Raw genomic sequence first — 19,261 nt, 5'->3', positions numbered from 1 at the left:
AGATGTATCTGGATGTATCCAGCACTCGTTGCTCTTGCAGAGTCAGCCCGTTCCTTAAGCTGTGCACAGGACAGGGGACAGGCAGAGCTGGATGCTTCACACTGCCATTTCTGCGCTCCACCTTCCGTGTTCGGCTCCAAGCAGACCGAATATGCGCTCACAGCTGCGATGTGGAGCTGCTGTCTGGCACTACGTCAGCATCAGAAAGGAGCACAGCAGGAGCGATTCCCTTACAGGTGCTCTACGTACTACCAAGAGCTTGCAAGGAAGGCGCTGCTGTTTCTCTGTGCCCCCAGCAGCCCGTGGCACAGCCGCTAGAGGGCCCGCTCTCCATGCAGCATCCGCACACCAGCCCTCCTCAGAGCGCATCGTTTCACATCGCAAGGGGTGCAGCAATTCTAGCAGGAGAATGCCTTAATTCAATTGCCTTTGCACAAATCTGATTTCTGACATTTATGCAATGCTATTTTGATTAAGAGTTCCTATGTTGAATTAAAGCTCTCTCTCTTGCGTTGGAAACAGACACTCCTTACGAAGGTGAGAAGATGGAGGGAAACTGCTCTGCTAACAAGGCAGCCCAATGGTACTTATCCACTATCACACTGGATTTCAAAAACACATTTCCCCTTACTTTTCTATATCTATTGCTTATGTGTAAGGAAAAAAACAACCAAAAGCATGCATGTATTAAGAAACGTATCTACGTCACTACATTTTCCATGCTTTCATGCAATTAGAGCCTCCTGTTAGCAACAGGTCCATGTTGGAAACCAGATCAAGTCGTACACTACGCAGAGCTTTAGGGCTGCACTGCGATGCAGCACCTCCTGCACGCTTTGTGCTACGGCAGCTGAACAATTTGCAAATTGCTCTAAAAATAAGTTACAAATTATTGCAGCCTTACGTTATTTTCCAGACAGAATGCCAAATGTCAAAACCTTTTGGAAAAAAAAATAGCAAAACACAAATCCCAGGAGTTTCCTTTCAAAAACAAAGTATCGTTCCACTGGAAAAAAGGTAGGATAATAGGTTTTGCAATTCTCCATTCCTTTTGGTAAACAGGGAACACCCCTGTGGTTTGATAATCTCACGCAGGATGAAATAATGCTAAACTCAAAAAGGTGACCTCATCAGCAATGATATCATCTCCATGCAATAAGTAATAGACGGCACACTTGTGTTACTATCTGAAAGCGTCAGGATTGAAGCCACCTTCTAAAAATATTGCACCAATTTAGGGGATAAGTGGTTGTTTATGTTTCATAAAACAAAGCACATCAAACATGCTATACACATGGACAGTTACTCTGCAAGGCTCTTTTCCAATGTTCCCTCCAAGAAAAACAGAAATCGTTTCAGAAAAAAAAAATTTACAAATGGAAAGTGCTCAACTTTGGATGTGAATTCAACTTGAATTGGTCCATTTTTAAGTCTGATAAACAATTGCATTTCAATCTGCTACCAAGGGAACACTGGAATTATTTAAAACACGTAATGAAACTACAGTTAAACAGAACTGTAGTAAAAAGTTGCTGTCTTGCTGCGTCTCATCAAACAGGAGCCCAGACTCACCAACTCCAATTCATCCTCCTCCGTCTGTACTCAGCAAACAAGAGGGATAACACAGTTACTAACAATAGCATTGCTTCCAAAGATGAAAGAAAAAGTCACGTTTGTGCTTTACATTTTTATTCATGTCAATTAATAATGCGAATTTGCCTCCTGCCTGTGAATAATGCTGGCAGGAAGGACGGCACGTAATGCAGGTCGCTTGATAAGAAATACTGTACCAAAGACATACTTTGGCAAAACTAAAGCAGAAAAAGTAATAAAAGCAAGAACACAACTACACATTGACATCATATGTAAGTATGCAACACAGCTGTTTCTGGCTGCGTTGATGCAATACACAGTGAGCAAACTAACCAAATATTTCTCACATACAATCACTGTGCCATCCCAGCACCTCTAAGAATTCTCCTTCCAAATTCCTCAGAAAGCCAAAAACTATGTGGAATTTTATGTCATTCCTGACAGCAGCGCAGTAAGTGGGTACTGTGCACTTCTAACGTTAGAACTGCACCAACACAACACTCTTTTTGTACCTAATTCTAATTATTTTAAAAATGATTTTCACTTTAAAATCTATCTAGTGCATTTCCTGCTCTCCACACTTCAGTTTTCCTAAAAAAACCCTCAGCTTTACGAATCATTACTCCAAACGTAACTGTAGCTTTTGTTATTTGGATTAATTTTGTATTATTCATCGTGAATACCAGTACAAATGTAAGCACTTGTGGTATCTTAAAGACAAAAACAAATTATTTAGAGAGTACTTCTGTTGCTTATATCCCGCTTCTCTTGGTTATGGTTCGTTCTTCCATACACAGAAAAGAAAGAACACCCGTATCAATGTTCAAGAATTCTACGTGACAGTGAAAGACCAAAAGGATTTGGTCAGCCAAATGGAAGGAGGAATAGAACAACTCTTCCTGACAGACCTGTTCTGCCCTCAGTGCTGTGGTTGCTTCATGCCTGACTCAGTACTTGGTGCTACACGAAACCAGGCTGAGCAAACATTATTACCAACATGCCAAGCTGCATAATAGTATTGAAACGTACACAAATAGGGCCTGGGACTGATCCTCATCACCCTTTCATGTCTCCATTGAAGATGGGATGCCCAGCATCACACACTGTGCCACACAGGTTGCACTCCAGTACGTCACACTGAACAGGAGTTTTTCTCAGACCATCATTACCACTGAAGCTATGTTTTGTATCCCACAGACATTACAATCCAGGAAAAACAGGTACAAATTTGCTTTGGAGCATGTTAATGGAGTTTGTATTAGCAATAAAATGAGCTATTCCTGCACAGAATAATGCATAAGCCTTCTTAAAACCCACATCCTCCAAACCAGTTATGTTCTCAGTGCCAAGTCAGTGAGGCATCAAAACAAAATCCAAATCTAAATCTCTAGGATTGCTCTCTTAACCATGCTTAGGTCAGATTGCTAGCTTACGCTTTAGAAAAAAGGCTTCTCTATTACTGTAACCTACAGTCACAGATGAGATAGTGTCTTCCTATGCGTGTGGGCAAAAGAAGTCGTTTTGACCCCAAATAAAACTAGCTCCAGAACAAATGTTTTAACTTACCAGCGGTGGCATCATACCCTTGCTGGAGGGTGGGATGACGACACGGAGGTCCGGTTTGCGATTGTTCATTCCAAGATTACCTCCTCCAGGTGGAGGTGGAGACTTTGTAGGCATGACTTTGCCTAAGCCATTCCCACCGCCAGCAGTGCCGAGCAGGCTTGGTGAAGCTCGAGAATTCACAAACCCATTTCCTGAAAAACAAACGTACCTCAGGACACACATACCTCGAGAGCAGGAGCCACAGCAAATCGTGGTGTGTGCACAAATTATGTAACCTTTCTTTCATAAAACTTCCAATGCAAACTTCTCACAAGAGGAATGGCACAGAGTAACCAAACAAAAGGCACTGCACCCAGAAGATCAATACATAAAGCTGGTATTACCTTAAGGGCTCTGCATGGCAGCTTAAATACTGAGAACAACTACTGTCAAAGAATTGTTTATAATAACATATGTTGGTTTTGGTCTTTCCTTTTTCCAAGCTGAATTCTCAAGACACTGAGCTTCTGCACAGCCTCACTGCATCCTTACTCCCACTCCACACAGAGCACTAACTGTACAAGATTGCTGTCTCTGAGAATAAGTCTCCATTTCTACAACGGATTCTACAAACACATTTAGGATCTGCAGGATTTCTGTTCCTACTCAACAATGAAATTAATTTCAAGTTGCAGTAACATACGTTGTCTGGTTAGCATAAGTGGTAATGATAAGGAGAACAAATTCTTTCCATTTCAATTCATTCTGAGCTCTGGGCACAGATATACGTGTTGCTCATGTCCAGTGATTGATTTTACACAGGTCCCTACCCCTTATGCTGGTGTGCACAGTGAAGGACAATTAGATGAGCCCCATCCTACATACAGGTCCTGACTTCAGCACTGCAGTCTCCAGCAACTGACTGTGCTCAGCACACAGCCTTGAGTCTATACTCTGATCAGAAGAAAGTAACACAATACTGAAACAATTCAGTGCACAGTACTGCATTTTCCTGTAGCAATAGGAGAACATGTCACGTTCACTATGGCATATTTGTCAGAATTTTTTTTAGGCCACCATATAATGATTTTACCAGACTTATTCCAACAACTCCCCAGATACCCACACCTTATTCAGCTGCAAAGGAAAAGCGTTAAGCAACAGGATTTTACAGCAGGGAGCTCTATAGCTCACACTACCGAAGTTGTGTGTGCATGTATAAACAAATACAATTCATAATAACATTATGTTTATACTAACATTCCAGTTCTGAAAGCGGCCTTTATAGTCACCGTTCAGGGGAAGTCTATTACACAAAGTTCACTGTGTGGGAAATTCTCTTCTAACAGCCTGTAGTGCCACGCTGGCATGAATTTTGTATTATTATTCTAATTTAAATAGGCCCCTATGCCCAATCCAATTTTATTACATTAAATACATGTTAATCTAAAAGCAATTAAAATAAGAAAGATATCAGTGTCACATTGTACCTTCTTTAGTAAAATTCCTAATGCATTTTATAGCGAGGATGAAGAACAGTAACTATCAGTAGGACAGCACAACATTTAATGAAGGTGATACTGAGCTCATCTGTGTCAAGAACCCAGCAGTGAATTCAGCAGGCTGCTAATGAGAGAGCCTCTCCTACTACACCAATCCTTAATACAGGGGGGAACTGTCAAATGCAGTCTTCATCTTTTCCCTGCCTGATATCAGTTGAACCTTATATATTACTTTCATCAGTTCAGCAGTGGAAACAGCAAAGATTAATGTAAGAATAACAAAATCCTTATGCTGACGTGAAGATAGAATCACAGAATCAGCAAGGTTGGAAAAGATCTCCAAGATCATCCAATCCAACCATCCACCCATGGTCAATATTTCCCACTGAACTAAAGATGTCCTATTGAGTTTTATAGAGGTCTTTTGGAAAGTAGGGCACTGCTAAATATTTTTCAAGAAAAAACAAAATGGTTGGGATGAACTGATCTAAAGTTTGCAAGCACAATTGTTGTCCACATGTCACTAAGCAGTACATTCACAACTTTCAAGTGAGGATTTCAAATTAGACTTTGTTGCTCTGTGGATTTCTTACTGTGCCAAATGCCTGACCATACATGGATGATCTGATTGCTCCTTTATTTCCAAGGCTCATAGCATAAAGACAAGCTTTTCTAATTTAGTACTTTCCTGAAGCACTTTTAGGGGACGTAGGCGAATCAGTTTTTTCTGAGAACTGTACCATCTTACTCAGAAGCCAGGTAGGAAAGAAGGGATACAATGATAGCTGCAAGAAAAAAGCTTTTTGTGGCAGCATCCTTCCTCCGTAACCACAGCAAAAATCTATTTCACAGTTAAAGTTTCTATGTTCTTCAACAGAAAATAACAGAATTTCTTGGGATGTTTCAAGGTTAGAAATAAAATTAAGCTAAAGAGGCTGGGAATTTTGCTTAGACTGGACAATACAAAGTAGAGCTCTACAGTAGGAGAAAACTGGCAACTTTTCATCATGAGTTAGAAGAGACTTGCAGGAGCTCCAGGCAAAAAAAAAAACCAAACAACAAAAAACCCAACCACAGACACAGAGAAACCAAATCCACACAGAATTGGTTTATTTCCTAATTGCTGTGGCAGGTGTATGGGTTGCTTCATGTGGTAGGACATAGGAATGAAGCACAAGAGCATACAGAACAAGTACAGGGCAATTCCAATGTTATGTTGTAAAAGGGAGGTCACACAGACAAAGAAACCATAAAAATAGAAGTTCTGCACTACCTCTGAGGTATCTGAAACTGTGGGACATCTTTATTAAATAGATGCATCGATACCTATCCATTATAAATGAGCGTACACATTAGCTATGAAAAGCCCACACCGCATCAGGTCACAAAGCAAACCTCCCCAAAGGACTGAGCAGAAGCTGAGCAGGTCAGGAAAAAGATGCAAGGGAAGAGAAATTATTTGAAAACAGGCACACTTTTACCTAACCTAACTGTATCTAACACATTGTTACAGCACCCTCCATTTTATAAAAAATGACAGCGCGTTTAAAGACCTTACCGTGCTAAAAGAGTTGGTGTTTGAATCTAATAATAAACAGAATGTTATCACTCAGTATGCTGTCAGTACTACTACATGCAATGCTGTGGTGCTCCACATTGCACTTGAAGCCTCAGAACAATACATCTCTTTGGAACAATGGAGCTCTGTATCACATTTTGGTCTAGCCTGTAACTCCATTTCCTGTCCTCTGTTTTCAAGTATTTTGGTAGCTCATGTGTTAAAGCTGGACAGTGTCTTTCTTCCACACCCAATACAGTCATTTCCTGCAACCCTTATTACAAGGCTCTGCCAATCCTTCAGAAACATTTCATGCTTTTAACAGTGCTGTCAAAAACAACAAACTCTGTGCCATTGCCTCCTCCAGGCAGTCTGACTCGAGCAGCAGGGCAGAGTCGAGCATTTGTTCTGTCAAATGGCTGAGCACTTCTTAAAAACAGAAAACAAGCGTTTAGAAAAAATATGTATTAAGAATGGGAAAAATGGCAGAAGTGTACAACAGTACGGGTATTGACCTAAGAGAAGCATTTTGCTAAAACTTCTTTTTCTTCTCTTTAGCAAACACTTAAGTATTATTCATACCTATAACTTGAAGAACCAGATGCTGTGGCTGCAGGAAGACTGTAGAATATTCATTTCTAGAATGAAACTTTAAGCATGTTTTGTTGCTGCTGAAGATCTAATAAGAAAATTAAATTAAAAGCTAAGAGTGAGAGGATAACGAAAAGCACAGCATTTCTTGGAATAAGGTCAGGAGCCAGAAAACGATAACCATTACAGCATGATGCAACTCCTCGGCACTCTGCCAAACCAAGGCTGTAATGCCCCCATAAATTCTGCTCAAATTTTGTACCATACAGAAATTTTATCCACCACATCCAATATACACCTTCTCCAAATACAATTATTTTAAATTTAAAAACCAAACTGAAAATGGAAGCAGAATATAATTCCCTATGCACGCATAAATTCAGACTACTGCTTTTATTTCCATTGCAAGAGTTTTATTTAACTGATTTTTAAGCACAACTATAAGCGCATTTTCAAGACACGTTTTTGGAAAACAGACACCCATGCAAAGATAAGCTCCCAATCCTAGAAATCATTTTAAACAGATTTTAAAATTCACACTTCAGTGAATTGCTGTGATAATAAGCATGGCCACTGTGCATGAGCCCACTTCTTCTTTAGCCTTCTTTCCTAAGCCTAAGTTTTAAAATCCAGCTATTTCAACAAGAACTGAACCCCCTGCCTTCAGAAACGTAATGCAGCTTAATCTCATTTATAGTCCTCCAGCCCAAGATGAAGCATTCAATTACACGAGCCAGACTCATATATCACTGTACAAATCACATCAGCTGAAACAATGAACACACGTGGCTGGAAAGCACTCCATGTTCTTATTAATACTCAAGGAATAAATTACAGTCGTTGATGCTATTAATCTTTTCTTGTGGTTCACCTCTGGAGAAACTAAATGGCTGCATATAGTTCTGAAAAATAATCATGGACAAGGAGTGAAATAACGTCAGATTAAGCAAAAATAAAAATGGTAGCAAATGAATAGATACACAAGTGACATCATGTAACCTGACAAAAGTCACATAAATAGAAGTAAACTGAAAAGTACTTTTGCAAACACTGAACCACTATACCTACAGAACACCAGAAAAGTGCTCACACACGAGACTTGGGTTGGGGATAGAGCTTTGAAACCAAATCTAACAATTGCATTTCTACTTGCAGTAGCTACCCCAGTTGGCGTGCCTGAATGTGACAGCTTTAAGCAGGAATCAAAATAAAACTACAACAAACAACCCACAGCTGCAGCTCACACCACTTTCAGCTTTGCATAGAGATCTCTGCTGATGCCACCCTAGTTTTATAACTCCACCTTAGATCTCTGCTGCCTTTGGGAAGGCTGTATTGCGACATTTCAAGGAAGCTGAAGTTAATCTATTTCCACAGATCTTCAAAGATCAATCCTTCAGATAATACTATGGACAGAATTAAAGTATACCTTTGACAGCAGTCAATCTTTGAAACATGTACAATTTATACTTCTAATGGCAGTACTTTAGATATTAAAATGCAGCAAAAAAGACACACCATATTGCCAAGGAAATGCACTCTAGCAAAACTGAAGGGCAAAACGTTTTTTAAGACTCAGCCTTAAAAAGGTTGCTGGATTTTCCTTTTTCCTGAAGTTAAATGCAAGGATGAGAGAGAACTTTCAAGAATATTTAGAGTTTAAATAGCCATCTTCAAGATAATGGTTGTTTATTCAGAATGCAGCAACGAAATTAAAACGAGCACATTGCTTTTGTATCTAAATGTTATCCAACTGCCTGAGAAAATACAGCAGTGGGAATGAGACAGATGCCCTCTAGGTCATTTCCAAACTACACAATTTACAGTTAATGAAATCAGAGTTCTGCTTTCTGAATCTGTTGATTTCTATACATCTACATAAAACCACGGAAAGAACAGAAGCCAGAAATGCTGTGTTCAGAACTGCTGAGGCCACGTGCTGCAGCATCCTGAGCAAGCTGACATTACAGCAATGCTGAGACTTCATACGGATCCGCCGCTACTCTCAAACTCAGATGGGAGATGAACAATTTGTCATACACGTGGCAAATTGTACCCAGAATTGTATTATATGTCCTAGAAAATCAGAAATTATGGTAAGATATTCTGACATTTCAATTTTAAAAGTCCATGGGTAATTCAGGGGCTGAGCTGACCGCATGCTGATGGGGCATTTTGCTACAACTGAAAAAACCTAAATGCTTTCTTCTACCAACATGTTTTTCCAAGCCAATTTCAGCCCATCATTTCCTGTGAACTGATCTAATGAGATGATGATGGATGCATCAAACTTTGTTCTGTGCTGATAAGCAGATCTGTGCCTAGCAAAGGAGACGGGTTCAGCGAACCAGCAGGTCTGCAGTCCACTCTCAGTAGTCCTCCTCGAGCAGAGCTTGGAAGCTGCAAGCTGGAAGGGTAAACAGGCTGCTCTCAGTGTTCTCCAGGCATCCTTCAACTTCTTCCTTAGAGAAGGGTGAAACACTGACTTGTATTTACCCAGGTAACCCTGAAGATCAGAGCAAGGCAAAATATTATGCCAACACTATTGAGATTACAGAGCAAGAACCTCTGTCTACTGCATTTTGCATTACTTGCCATCACTTCCAATACAAGCTAAGAAGTGAGGAACTTTGCCCAGTGAAAGACCACCTCTGACAGATACTGCCTGTCACACGAAGAGGATGTGCCGCAGATAAAGTAGTAATGTGCTCAAGGTTTACAGCTATTTTCCTTGGGCAAAGCAGTGCTGTGCTGTTTATCTGGCACATATGATATGTGGGTTGCTCCAAAAGTAATGCCTCCTAGTTACTTCCATGGAAACAACAACAGACACAAAGAATGCAATAACACTACACAATAGAGCTAATTCTCAGCTACAAAATGCTATTTTTCAACACAGTCACCATCACAGCTGTGCATTATCACCAGCAATGAACAACAGCCTGCATACCATGCTCATAAAAATGTGCACCAGTGGAGGAGACCCAGTGCTGCTGTTGCCACTGCTGAAAGGCACCACCCACCACTTCTCTGCGCTACAGTCACTGTTTGGTCTCCACAAATTCTCAGCAAGTGCTGATGAATGTCAATGGGTGCCATTTTTCCTCATGGAAGAATTCAATTCCATCCTTTTGCTTCATCCCTCTTCCATGTCAGATTCCATTTTGTCACACAGCTCCTCTGCCATCCCACCAACATCTTTCTCTGACAAACAGGAAGCATTAATTTTGGAGCAGTCCTCACATAAATTGGTGAATCTGGGTGTTAGGTAGAGGAAGAAGAACATGATTCCTTAAGGAAAAGATTGATAGCACCAATCCAATTTAAAGCAAAACCACTGCAAGGGTTTTTTTCAGAGTTAGTTCTATACTTCTCATTGGGTGCTCTTTCATTTAGTAAGCAAAACATGAAGAGAAATGTATGCACAGGAAGCTGTTTTATTATTGATGCCTTTTGGTGCGTGCTTAAGAACTGCAGCATAAATCATTTGACTTAACAGACTTGTGAAAGGTCAGTCTGACTGTTTTATCCTCAAACACATAGAAATGGTCTCCCAGTCAGACAAGCCCTTGAGTTAAAGTGAACCATTTTGCTGGCGTGGCCTTTCACACTTCCCTGTCTTGATCCCCTCCTGAACTGCAAGGCAGTTCACAGGTGTAAGCAAACTGTCAATGCACCTCTGCATAATCCTTCCTGGTGTCATGACACAATGATCAAAGACGACACATGATCTTAGGCTGGCTCTCAGTAGGGATCCAGTAGCTCACAAGACACAGCTGTTCAGGCAATTATATTCTTCAGCTCTAGTCCAAAGAAATCCAATACACCCGAAGTTACTTCGTATGCTCAGAATCTGAAGATCAGTGAGGACATGACATAAGATAGATCCAGAATGAAGAGGAGAAAGTCAGTACTCAGGATAACTCTCTCTTACCCATTCTTTCTGATGACAAAATTGTAAAAGGAAAGATAATTTCCCAGATGAACTGGGTTCATTACTGACTGGAAGGGCTACTTCACTGACAAGGATACTTGTAAAAAGATATCATGTCCCTGCATTATAAAAACTCTCCAGTTCCAACAGCTCCTTCAGAAACACCCATTACTGGGAAGTTCTTCGGGAGCTCACCATAGTTCAAAGGTATCAGGGTTTCTTTGGCATGCAGCCCAGGCAATGAAGGCCACAGTCCTAACGGGCCACTCTGGTATTTTGCATGGTTATAGCTCAATGCCTCACAAGAAAGGTGTGGGAGCAGAAAGTAGAAAAGGGCTAACGCTGGTACTTCTTCTAAGGTTTTCCAAATTCTTACAGTCATTAAGAATAGGGCAAATTCAATAGCACTGAACTTTGCTGGCAAATACCACCAAATCTTCTGGAACATAGTAAGGTAGACATCCTTATGATAAACATGAAGGTGATCTGTCCATCAAGTGTCCTTTCAGTTTTAGACCAAAGAATTTCTCCCCACATTTGGACATTCAGAGCAAGTGACAATATATGGCTAACAGAAACCATGGACTTTTGAGAAGAATGACACAGACATGCAGCATGCGTTCAAACCGTGATAACGTTGATAACAAACAGCAAACTGTACACATCCTGGGGATCCAGGGCTCCTGAAGCATATTAGATGTCCATCATAAACTGAACAGGGTTAGTGCTGGCTACTGGCAATACCATCATAAAAATTCTAGCTGCACAATATTTAATTAACAACAAAAATCTTTGCTCAAAAGCAAAGACTCAAAATGTAGGATCTTTTTCCTTCTCTCAAAACTGATACACTTGCTAAGTGAAAAGGATCTGCTGAAGTTTTCACATGATGGGTTAACTTAAAAAAAAAGCTCAAAAAATGTAAAATAGATTTCTCAGAGTTATGACAGCTGCATGCAAAACGATCACAAAATTTTCTGTTCTAACCATAAAAAGCCACCTACCAATCTTCGCTACAACACACAGATATTTTTATTCATCAGAAAAAGTTCCTTTCCACAGAAGAACTGTTGTTGGCAGATTGACTGCTAAAGTAAATCATCTATTCTAATCAAGATGCATAGGATACGAGGGAAAAAAAAGTTCCTCATGTGAATTAAATGAGCCATTTTATGCAAGATTTTACCATGAACTACTTCCCAAGATAACCTCTACTTGTTTTTCACTCAGAGACATAAATGTGTGAGCATCTTTCAATTAAAAGAGAGCATAATCAATGCTCAAAACTTCCTAACGGAGACTCAGAGCTGCTTTTCCCTTTGTTTCAATCACCGAATCGCTGAGGTTGGAAAGACCTCCAAGATCATCTGATGCAATATCAGAAATGTGGATACTGTGAGTCCCACACCTTGATCTCTGGCATCTCTACAGAGAGACGAAAAATTAACACGACCTTTCACAGCTATATCTATTCCAGAATTCTCCACTCTTGGCAAGTATAAATAAATTAAAAAAAAAAAAGAAAAAGAAAAAAGAAAAAAAAGGAAATGCATTTCGTTTAAAGTGAGTTCTACAGTAAATATAACAACAAACTAGAACCACTGTTTTATGCAGATATTAACTTGAAGTATACTCTTAATAAGCAGCAGCCAAGGCTCAGTCTATTTATGCATGCATCTCAATTTTGTTTGCAACTCAATTTTGTTTATGCAACTGAGAAGGTTACTGTGCACCTGACAGTATCTGAAGGAAGTCCTGCCACATTCTAGTGGGCTGTAGAGCTCCAACAACTTTACAGACCCTGTAATTTAGTACTGTGGTACTAACGAGGTATCTGCTTTTTGCTAGAGGTACTTCTTACAGATTTTCCACTGTTCTTATATAGTCACAACTCCTATTTAAATGAAAATCTTTCTAGAAATGAGTGGGTATGTGTGTAACATTTTGGGTGTGATGTTCTGGAAAGCAAGAGATAAATGATGCATTTTGACTTTTCACATAAACTATTAATAAATGCAAGAAGGAAAGCATTTCTACTGCATTAAATATGTTCACCAAGCTACTGAAAATTGGTATTTCCCTCGTTTAATACCCCATAGCAAGTGCTGTAGATAACTGTCTTATTTTCTTATTAACAGGAGTCTTAAACCTGCAGCCACTGTCACTAAAGCTTGATTTTGGAAAAGATTACTGCAGTATCTTGATAATAAACTTCCTCTGACTAGAGAGTCACAGAATTGTAGGGGCTGGAAAGGACCTTCAGAGACCATCAAGTCAAGCCTTCCTGCCAAGCAGGTCCCCTCCAGCAGCTGCACAGGTTAAGTGTCCAGATAGGTCTTGAATATCTCCAGAGAAGGAGACACCACAACTGCCCTGGGCAGCCTGTGCCAGTGCTCCATCACCCTCACTGTAAAGACGTTCCTTCACATATTGGTGCAGAACTTCCTATGCTCCCAGAAACACTACAGAAATCAACGTGTGACCTCCACAGCTTCTAAAAATAATTGTTTTTTCCTACCGGTAAAATGTTACTCAATGGAAGCCATACTTAAATATTTATTTGCTGCATATAGCCAAAGAATGGAGAAAGAATGGAAAGTCAATCCCGTGCTTTCAGCATGAAGTTGCAGCTTTTTTATTTATAAATCCTATCAACTGAGTTTATCTTCAAAGAACTTTTTCTCAAGTGCCACATTAAGTAACCAGTGGGCAAATACTGGAAGGTCAAGAGATGCTCCTCTCATTTCTTGCCATGAACATTTATCGAAGACAGCTATAAGTGCTTCCAAAATTGGCTCTCAGTTACCAAGACATCTCAAGGAGTGGAAGCAATATGAAGAAGGTGGGTGAGCTATCATTCATTCTGTTTATCTGTAAAATTCAGGGGCTGCCTGATCACTATCAGAGTATTAAATTTTGTCTAGGCAAGACAAAGATTTATTTACCTGAAAAAACGCTATTATATCAATTTACTGAAGACCAAAAAATACTGTGAATTTGATTATTTGGCAAGGTCTCTAATTCATATTGGAAAGAAATGCTGATCATCTTCCAAAATTAAAACTGAACCTTGCTATTGTTTTCCAAGCTGTTTTTGTCCAACAGCTAGAACATAATTAGCAAGATATACATAGCAATACAAACAACATAGTCTGAATTTTCGTCATTTTGATAGGCACCAGAACCAGCATCAAGCACCTAGATCTTCAGAACACAGCTAGTTTAGTAAGCACATAAAGGAAAAAAAAAAAAAAAAAGGGGGGGGGGGGGGAAAAAACACTCAAGCATGCTGTAATCCCACTTGTAGGGAAAAAAAAAAAAAGCAAGAGCAGCAAACAACTAAAAACAACTGCAGTAAAAAAATGTGAATTATCACTGAAGTAGAAAAAGCATGAGGGTTAAAATGAGGGTTAAAGGTCTGATAAAAAAATTACAAAACTCACTAATTACAAGGCAATTTAATAACTACGTCCTTTGCTTTTCCTTAACCAAATGGAATCAAAATGAAAAAACTGCTTCTGAATAAGTGTGCAAACTGAAACCACGCTACTATTTTTCAGCACAAACACGATACCACACTTACCAACTGGACTGGTACCAGCTCCATTTGGCACTGTGAGGTCAGTTGTCCCCAGCATTCCACCTAAAAAAAAACATTGGAAAAAAAAAAAATTGTGGGTTGTTTTGTTTGTTTGTTTGTTAATAAAAATATAAAGAAGGGTGAAAAAGGGAAAGCACAAAGGTACTGAAATCCTACCAGCATTGCCAGTACTTGGTGGTCTCTGCGGGGCCCCAGGTGATACGTTCCGATGCAGGGTGGTCTGAGGTGGGGAGAGCATGGTCGTGTCTGTTAATGATGAGCTGGCTGCCAGTGATGGGGATACGAGGGAACTCCCTGGGTTACTGTAGGTTAAAGTGTTGGGGTTGGACACTGGAACCGTAACCGACATGGAGAAGTTCTGAGCAGGCAAGCCGGGCTGGAGGAAAGAAAGCAAAGAACACACGAGACAAGATTAGCATTCACTATATTCACAAACACAGCACATTATAAAAAATACACATTACAAGTTTGCCAACAATTATAAGAGTTAATTATGTTAGTTTTGAAACTCTAATTCATTAATCATACAATCTGAAAACATCCATTTGTTGCAGTCTGGTGTTGAATTATAATACGTCAAAAATACAGTTCCAGAAGAATTACTCATAAACTTATCAAAACACTGAGAGGAAATTAACATACAAAAACCTGAAGATATTCATATAGCTCAGAAATACAATAAATTCACCAGTTAATTTGGATTATTACAAAGCCATAACAAGATAAATATGTTGATGAATCAACAAACTGTTACATCTTCAAAATGTAAGCATAAACATGCACATTGTAAAAAGTTATAAGACAAAAAAGAATCAATTAGTAATAACATTTTCTACTAACAATCTTGCCAAAATATTGCTACTAATTTCTAAAACCTTTTTTCAACACGCCAAAAATTCATAAGTTCATAAATTTACAAACTTCAGTAATTTGAATTTAACCAACTTTGATTGTTGTTTTCTGAGACGTGTTCTGCAAAACTCTGCTTGCATAACCACTCCATTTTCTTGTTGTGTAAATATTTTTCCCTTTTTATTTTTCATTTTATTCCAATTCTCACAGCACTATTCAAAAGGCAACTATTATTCCACAGTATATATATGTTTGTTATTCAACAACTATTTGACTCAAAAGTTTAAATGCCTGCCCATCTATGGCGCTCATTTGGTTATGACTAACTTGTTTGGCCTTTGTCTCATTCCTATCCTTTGACAGTGTTGCGTTTCTGAAACAAAAGGGACTATTTTCTTTCACAACTCTCAGAGTAACTGCAACAAATCTGTGACAGGTACAGCTTAAGAGTAAAAATTCAGTAGAATTTGTTGACAGAGGTGGTAGTTTAGAGGTCAGCTGAAGATGACACACGCTCATGACCTAGCAAGTATATTTAAGAGATGTACTTTGTCATATGCAGCTTAAAATTTACACAGAATGACACTTCTAAATGATTATTTGATATCATCTGAAATACAACAGTAATTCTACACTGATGTACAGACCATAATACATTTTATGCAAAAAGCAAAACCTCTTACTAGTGAGAACTAATGACAGCTTCCATGCTGAAGCATTCCTCAGAATAATTATCATTTTTTGGCACAGATGGAAGCAAGAAGTAACGAAGCACAGCAATGTAATGCTAGCAAATCATTCACAGCATCTAAGTAATGACAAGCTGCACTGATACTTGTCTTCAAGGGAAACTACTTCAAGAAACTGTTTATTATCTATTAAAAAAGGATGCTTTTAAATAGCATGCTTTCCATTAACTCAAACTAAACTTGAAATAGCTGAAGTGTGCTTAAAACAATGCTTAGAAGTTAACAGTAAGAACATTTTTTAACATTTTTCCATAGGTTTCTCAATATAGAATCTATGAATGACAGCTTCCCCCACTCCTTACAATGCAGATGGACAACAGCATCTGTCCATCTACGGTATGCATTTGGTTTTGACTGAATTCTTCACTCTGCCTCATTTCTATCTTTCAACAGTAATAAGGGCACTAGAATAAAAGAAGCTACATTCTCATCCAAGATCCAGAAGTACTGAAAACAAAACCACAACAGGTATAATTTAAACTATAAATACAGAACTACGGAGCTAAAAATTAACGTTCCCTTTTTATTTACATTGATGCCCACACAGAAAACTTAAGCTGCTCAGGAAGACCACAAAACATCAATGGAGAGCAAGTTAACTGTATCATACTAATAGATGAGGCCTAAAGATGTTTCAATACAGAAACACAGGTAGCAAAAACATCAAAACAAAGAAGGAATAAAAGACATTGGCTACATTCAAGCATTAAAGAATTTGCAAGAAGAATGGATTCTGGGTGTCAAGACTGCCAGTTTGCTGTTCTTTTCCCAGAGATGGTTCTACTGCTGCGATCAATTAAATCATTTTCACTATTAGCAGTCCTGTGGGGACACACTCTTCATTTACGCCAGGATCTATGCTGATTAACCTAGCCAGTCCATTTATTTTAATTGCTACAACTAGACAATGTTAAAAAATGTAAAGGTCGTGGCAGAGCCCCATATGACTTTTCTCAGAAGATACTCCACCTGTAACACTCAATGCTAACTGCTCCTGTAGGTGGAAACTAAGCATCACACCTCTGAGAAGATCATGCAAAATTTCCGTTACCGTTAACCCCAAAGTTCTTCAGTCCAATAATTCTCATCTAAGAGTACTCCACTGAATCTTTTTACCTTGCACTCATAAATTAAAGAGCACATACGAAACTCATGAGAACATGGACAATCTGCCCTGTAAACACATGGGGCTCATTTTTTAATTATATAATATTAAAATGGAAACGATGCTCTGATCACACTATGGGATTGGTGACAATATCTTCCTAAAGCAATTCAGTGACTTACAGCAAGTGATAAATATTTAAGTTAGATGCTCATTACAAAATTTTCAAAAGCTCTTCTGGTGTCCATGTTCTCTGGCTGAACGTGCCTTCAACAAGCTATCAATCTTTCTGAGGATCCCACTGTCATTTTGAGACATCTGAACGCCTTTCTAAATCTTGCCTTCAGGAAAATAAAGTCAATTGAGTCAATTGATTTGGTAATAGAAAGGGCCAACTCTAATTGTAACATATTGTAAAATCTTTATCAGATAGAAGGACTATAAGATTTTTATATTCCATAATGAAATCTGTCTTTTTAGAATATTTTAGGCAAGGAAGCTAAGGTCCTGAAATTTAGAAACGTTACTTCACATCCACACAGTTTAAAAAATCTGTGTGCATAATTGAGAAGCTGGAGACACAATTTCTTTCTTTCCTACTCTTTACGAAAAAAATGTAATTATCAAGAGCGAGTATCGATACCTTATTTTACCTCATGAAAATACACATCTCCCTTTCCAAACCAATACAGCCTCTTGTCTTTACAGCGGTAAGCAACACCTGTGAAAACTCTCATGCATGTAATAGAAGCACAAACCATACTTTAGTACTCACTGCGATTTTATGATTCCGCATCATATTATCAAACTCTTCATTTATTTTTTTATATTTTTCTTCTGTATGTGGCGTGAGCACATATGAAGTGTCAGGGTCCGGGCTGTCGCACCCTCTGTGTTCCTTCTTGTTCAGAGCCTAAATAATGAAGTTAATAAAAAGGATCAACAAATAAAAAGTAGAGATAAAATAAAAGTACTTACAGGGCCTCGCTTGAAAATAAAATCACTATCTTCATTTAGTTTGCTGAATCTGTCCTCCGATAGTGGACTGTGCTCAAAGTAATCGTCAGCATCAGGGCTCTCACAACCATTAAGGCCTTTCTTTCTTAAGGTCTGAAATACAATTGGAAAATTCACATACAGATCATACTAACTTGCCAAGATCTTTTGTATACTACCGAATCATTCAGAGCCACTGAAACTACAAGAAATTTTCACAGACAAAAATCAATAGACAAGCTAAGTCTTTCAAAATAGTGGCATAGTACACCAACAGAAAAGGTTCAGTCAGAGGCATAGACACCCAAGGGGCCATCTCACGGGCAGTTTGAACCTAAAATCATTCCATCTCTCCAGTGTTCTACACCAAACTGGTTTCAGACACCAGCTGATAGGGGACAGTTGCCTGACAGACCTTCAACAGTCAGCCTATGGCAAAGGAGTTAATGTCCTCACCGGTAATTAAAAAACATCTTAGTCTTTATTGGATCTTTAATAAATTGATTTCAGCATCCCTTATATTTTTAAAAGCATATGGCTTGAAGTCGAGCGATACGACGACTAACAGTTCTCATCTGAATGTAGCTACTGCATTTCATGAATATATGTAACACTTGGTCTCACTGGCTTACAAAGGCAGGATTTTCCTGCACTGCAGTCATCCTGCATGGTAACAAGAAGTGCAAAAAGTATAAAAAGAAATGACATAATCCCTCTGTAACATGACTTAGTTTGCTAAATATAAGCTTTTTCAGACTCCTTTACTCTAACTTGATGTGACCGCTTTGTGGGGTACTTCCTGTTTGCTGGTGGAACTCTTGCATCAACATCCCCCAGAAACAGAGCATGTCTACAATGCAGGCACTACGAATAAGCTGCTGAGGAAGGATGTGAACCTGCAGCTCTTGCGAGCAAACAATTCAAAGATCCATTTGATACGTTTGCAGCCCTTTTTTTTCTCTTTTTCATCTACTTCACAATCAAAATTCTCATTACAAGTTCTCATTTCTAACAAACTACGATTTAAAATGCTACCCACAGAAAAATCAGAAATGTTTTAAAGATGGGTTACAAGAGGAAAGCAATACACATTTTTCAACAGGTCTACATGAGCCAACAGTGGGACCATAGGGGCAGGGAGGTGGTGCTTTCTTTTGCTGACAAGGCATGCAAGTTTTATTAACTTTACACCAAAAGACCCTAAAAAAACTGAAATCCACATGTCGACATTCTCA

The 19,261-nt window shown here is 38.9% G+C and overlaps 1 protein-coding gene across 6 annotated transcripts in view; it reads right to left on the bottom strand.

The window, feature by feature from the left end:
• MEF2A (myocyte enhancer factor 2A) overlaps positions 1 to 19,261 on the bottom strand; it is a 50,368-nt gene that overhangs the window by 10,403 nt on the left and 20,704 nt on the right. Inside the window, exons 3-7 of one of the 6 annotated variants that reach the window (XM_042875851.1) lie at positions 18,009 to 18,140; positions 14,481 to 14,700; positions 14,307 to 14,366; positions 3,160 to 3,350; positions 1,573 to 1,596 (exon numbers count right to left, since the gene is read on the bottom strand). In XM_042875851.1, coding sequence (XP_042731785.1) covers positions 1,573 to 1,596; positions 3,160 to 3,350; positions 14,307 to 14,366; positions 14,481 to 14,700; positions 18,009 to 18,140 — 627 coding nt within the window. Of the gene's footprint in view, positions 1 to 1,572; positions 1,597 to 3,159; positions 3,351 to 14,306; positions 14,367 to 14,480; positions 14,701 to 17,793; positions 17,944 to 18,008; positions 18,141 to 19,261 lie in introns of all 6 variants that reach the window. The other 5 variants (XM_042875849.1, XM_042875850.1, XM_042875854.1 and 2 more) reach the window with 5 other exon arrangements.

Source organism: Lagopus leucura, unplaced genomic scaffold (assembly GCF_019238085.1).
Source record: "Lagopus leucura isolate 7727_CA_CO unplaced genomic scaffold, USGS_WTPT01 Super-Scaffold_100015, whole genome shotgun sequence".
NCBI lineage: Eukaryota > Metazoa > Chordata > Aves > Galliformes > Phasianidae > Lagopus > Lagopus leucura.
This window is presented reverse-complemented; position numbering and strand designations above follow the sequence as displayed.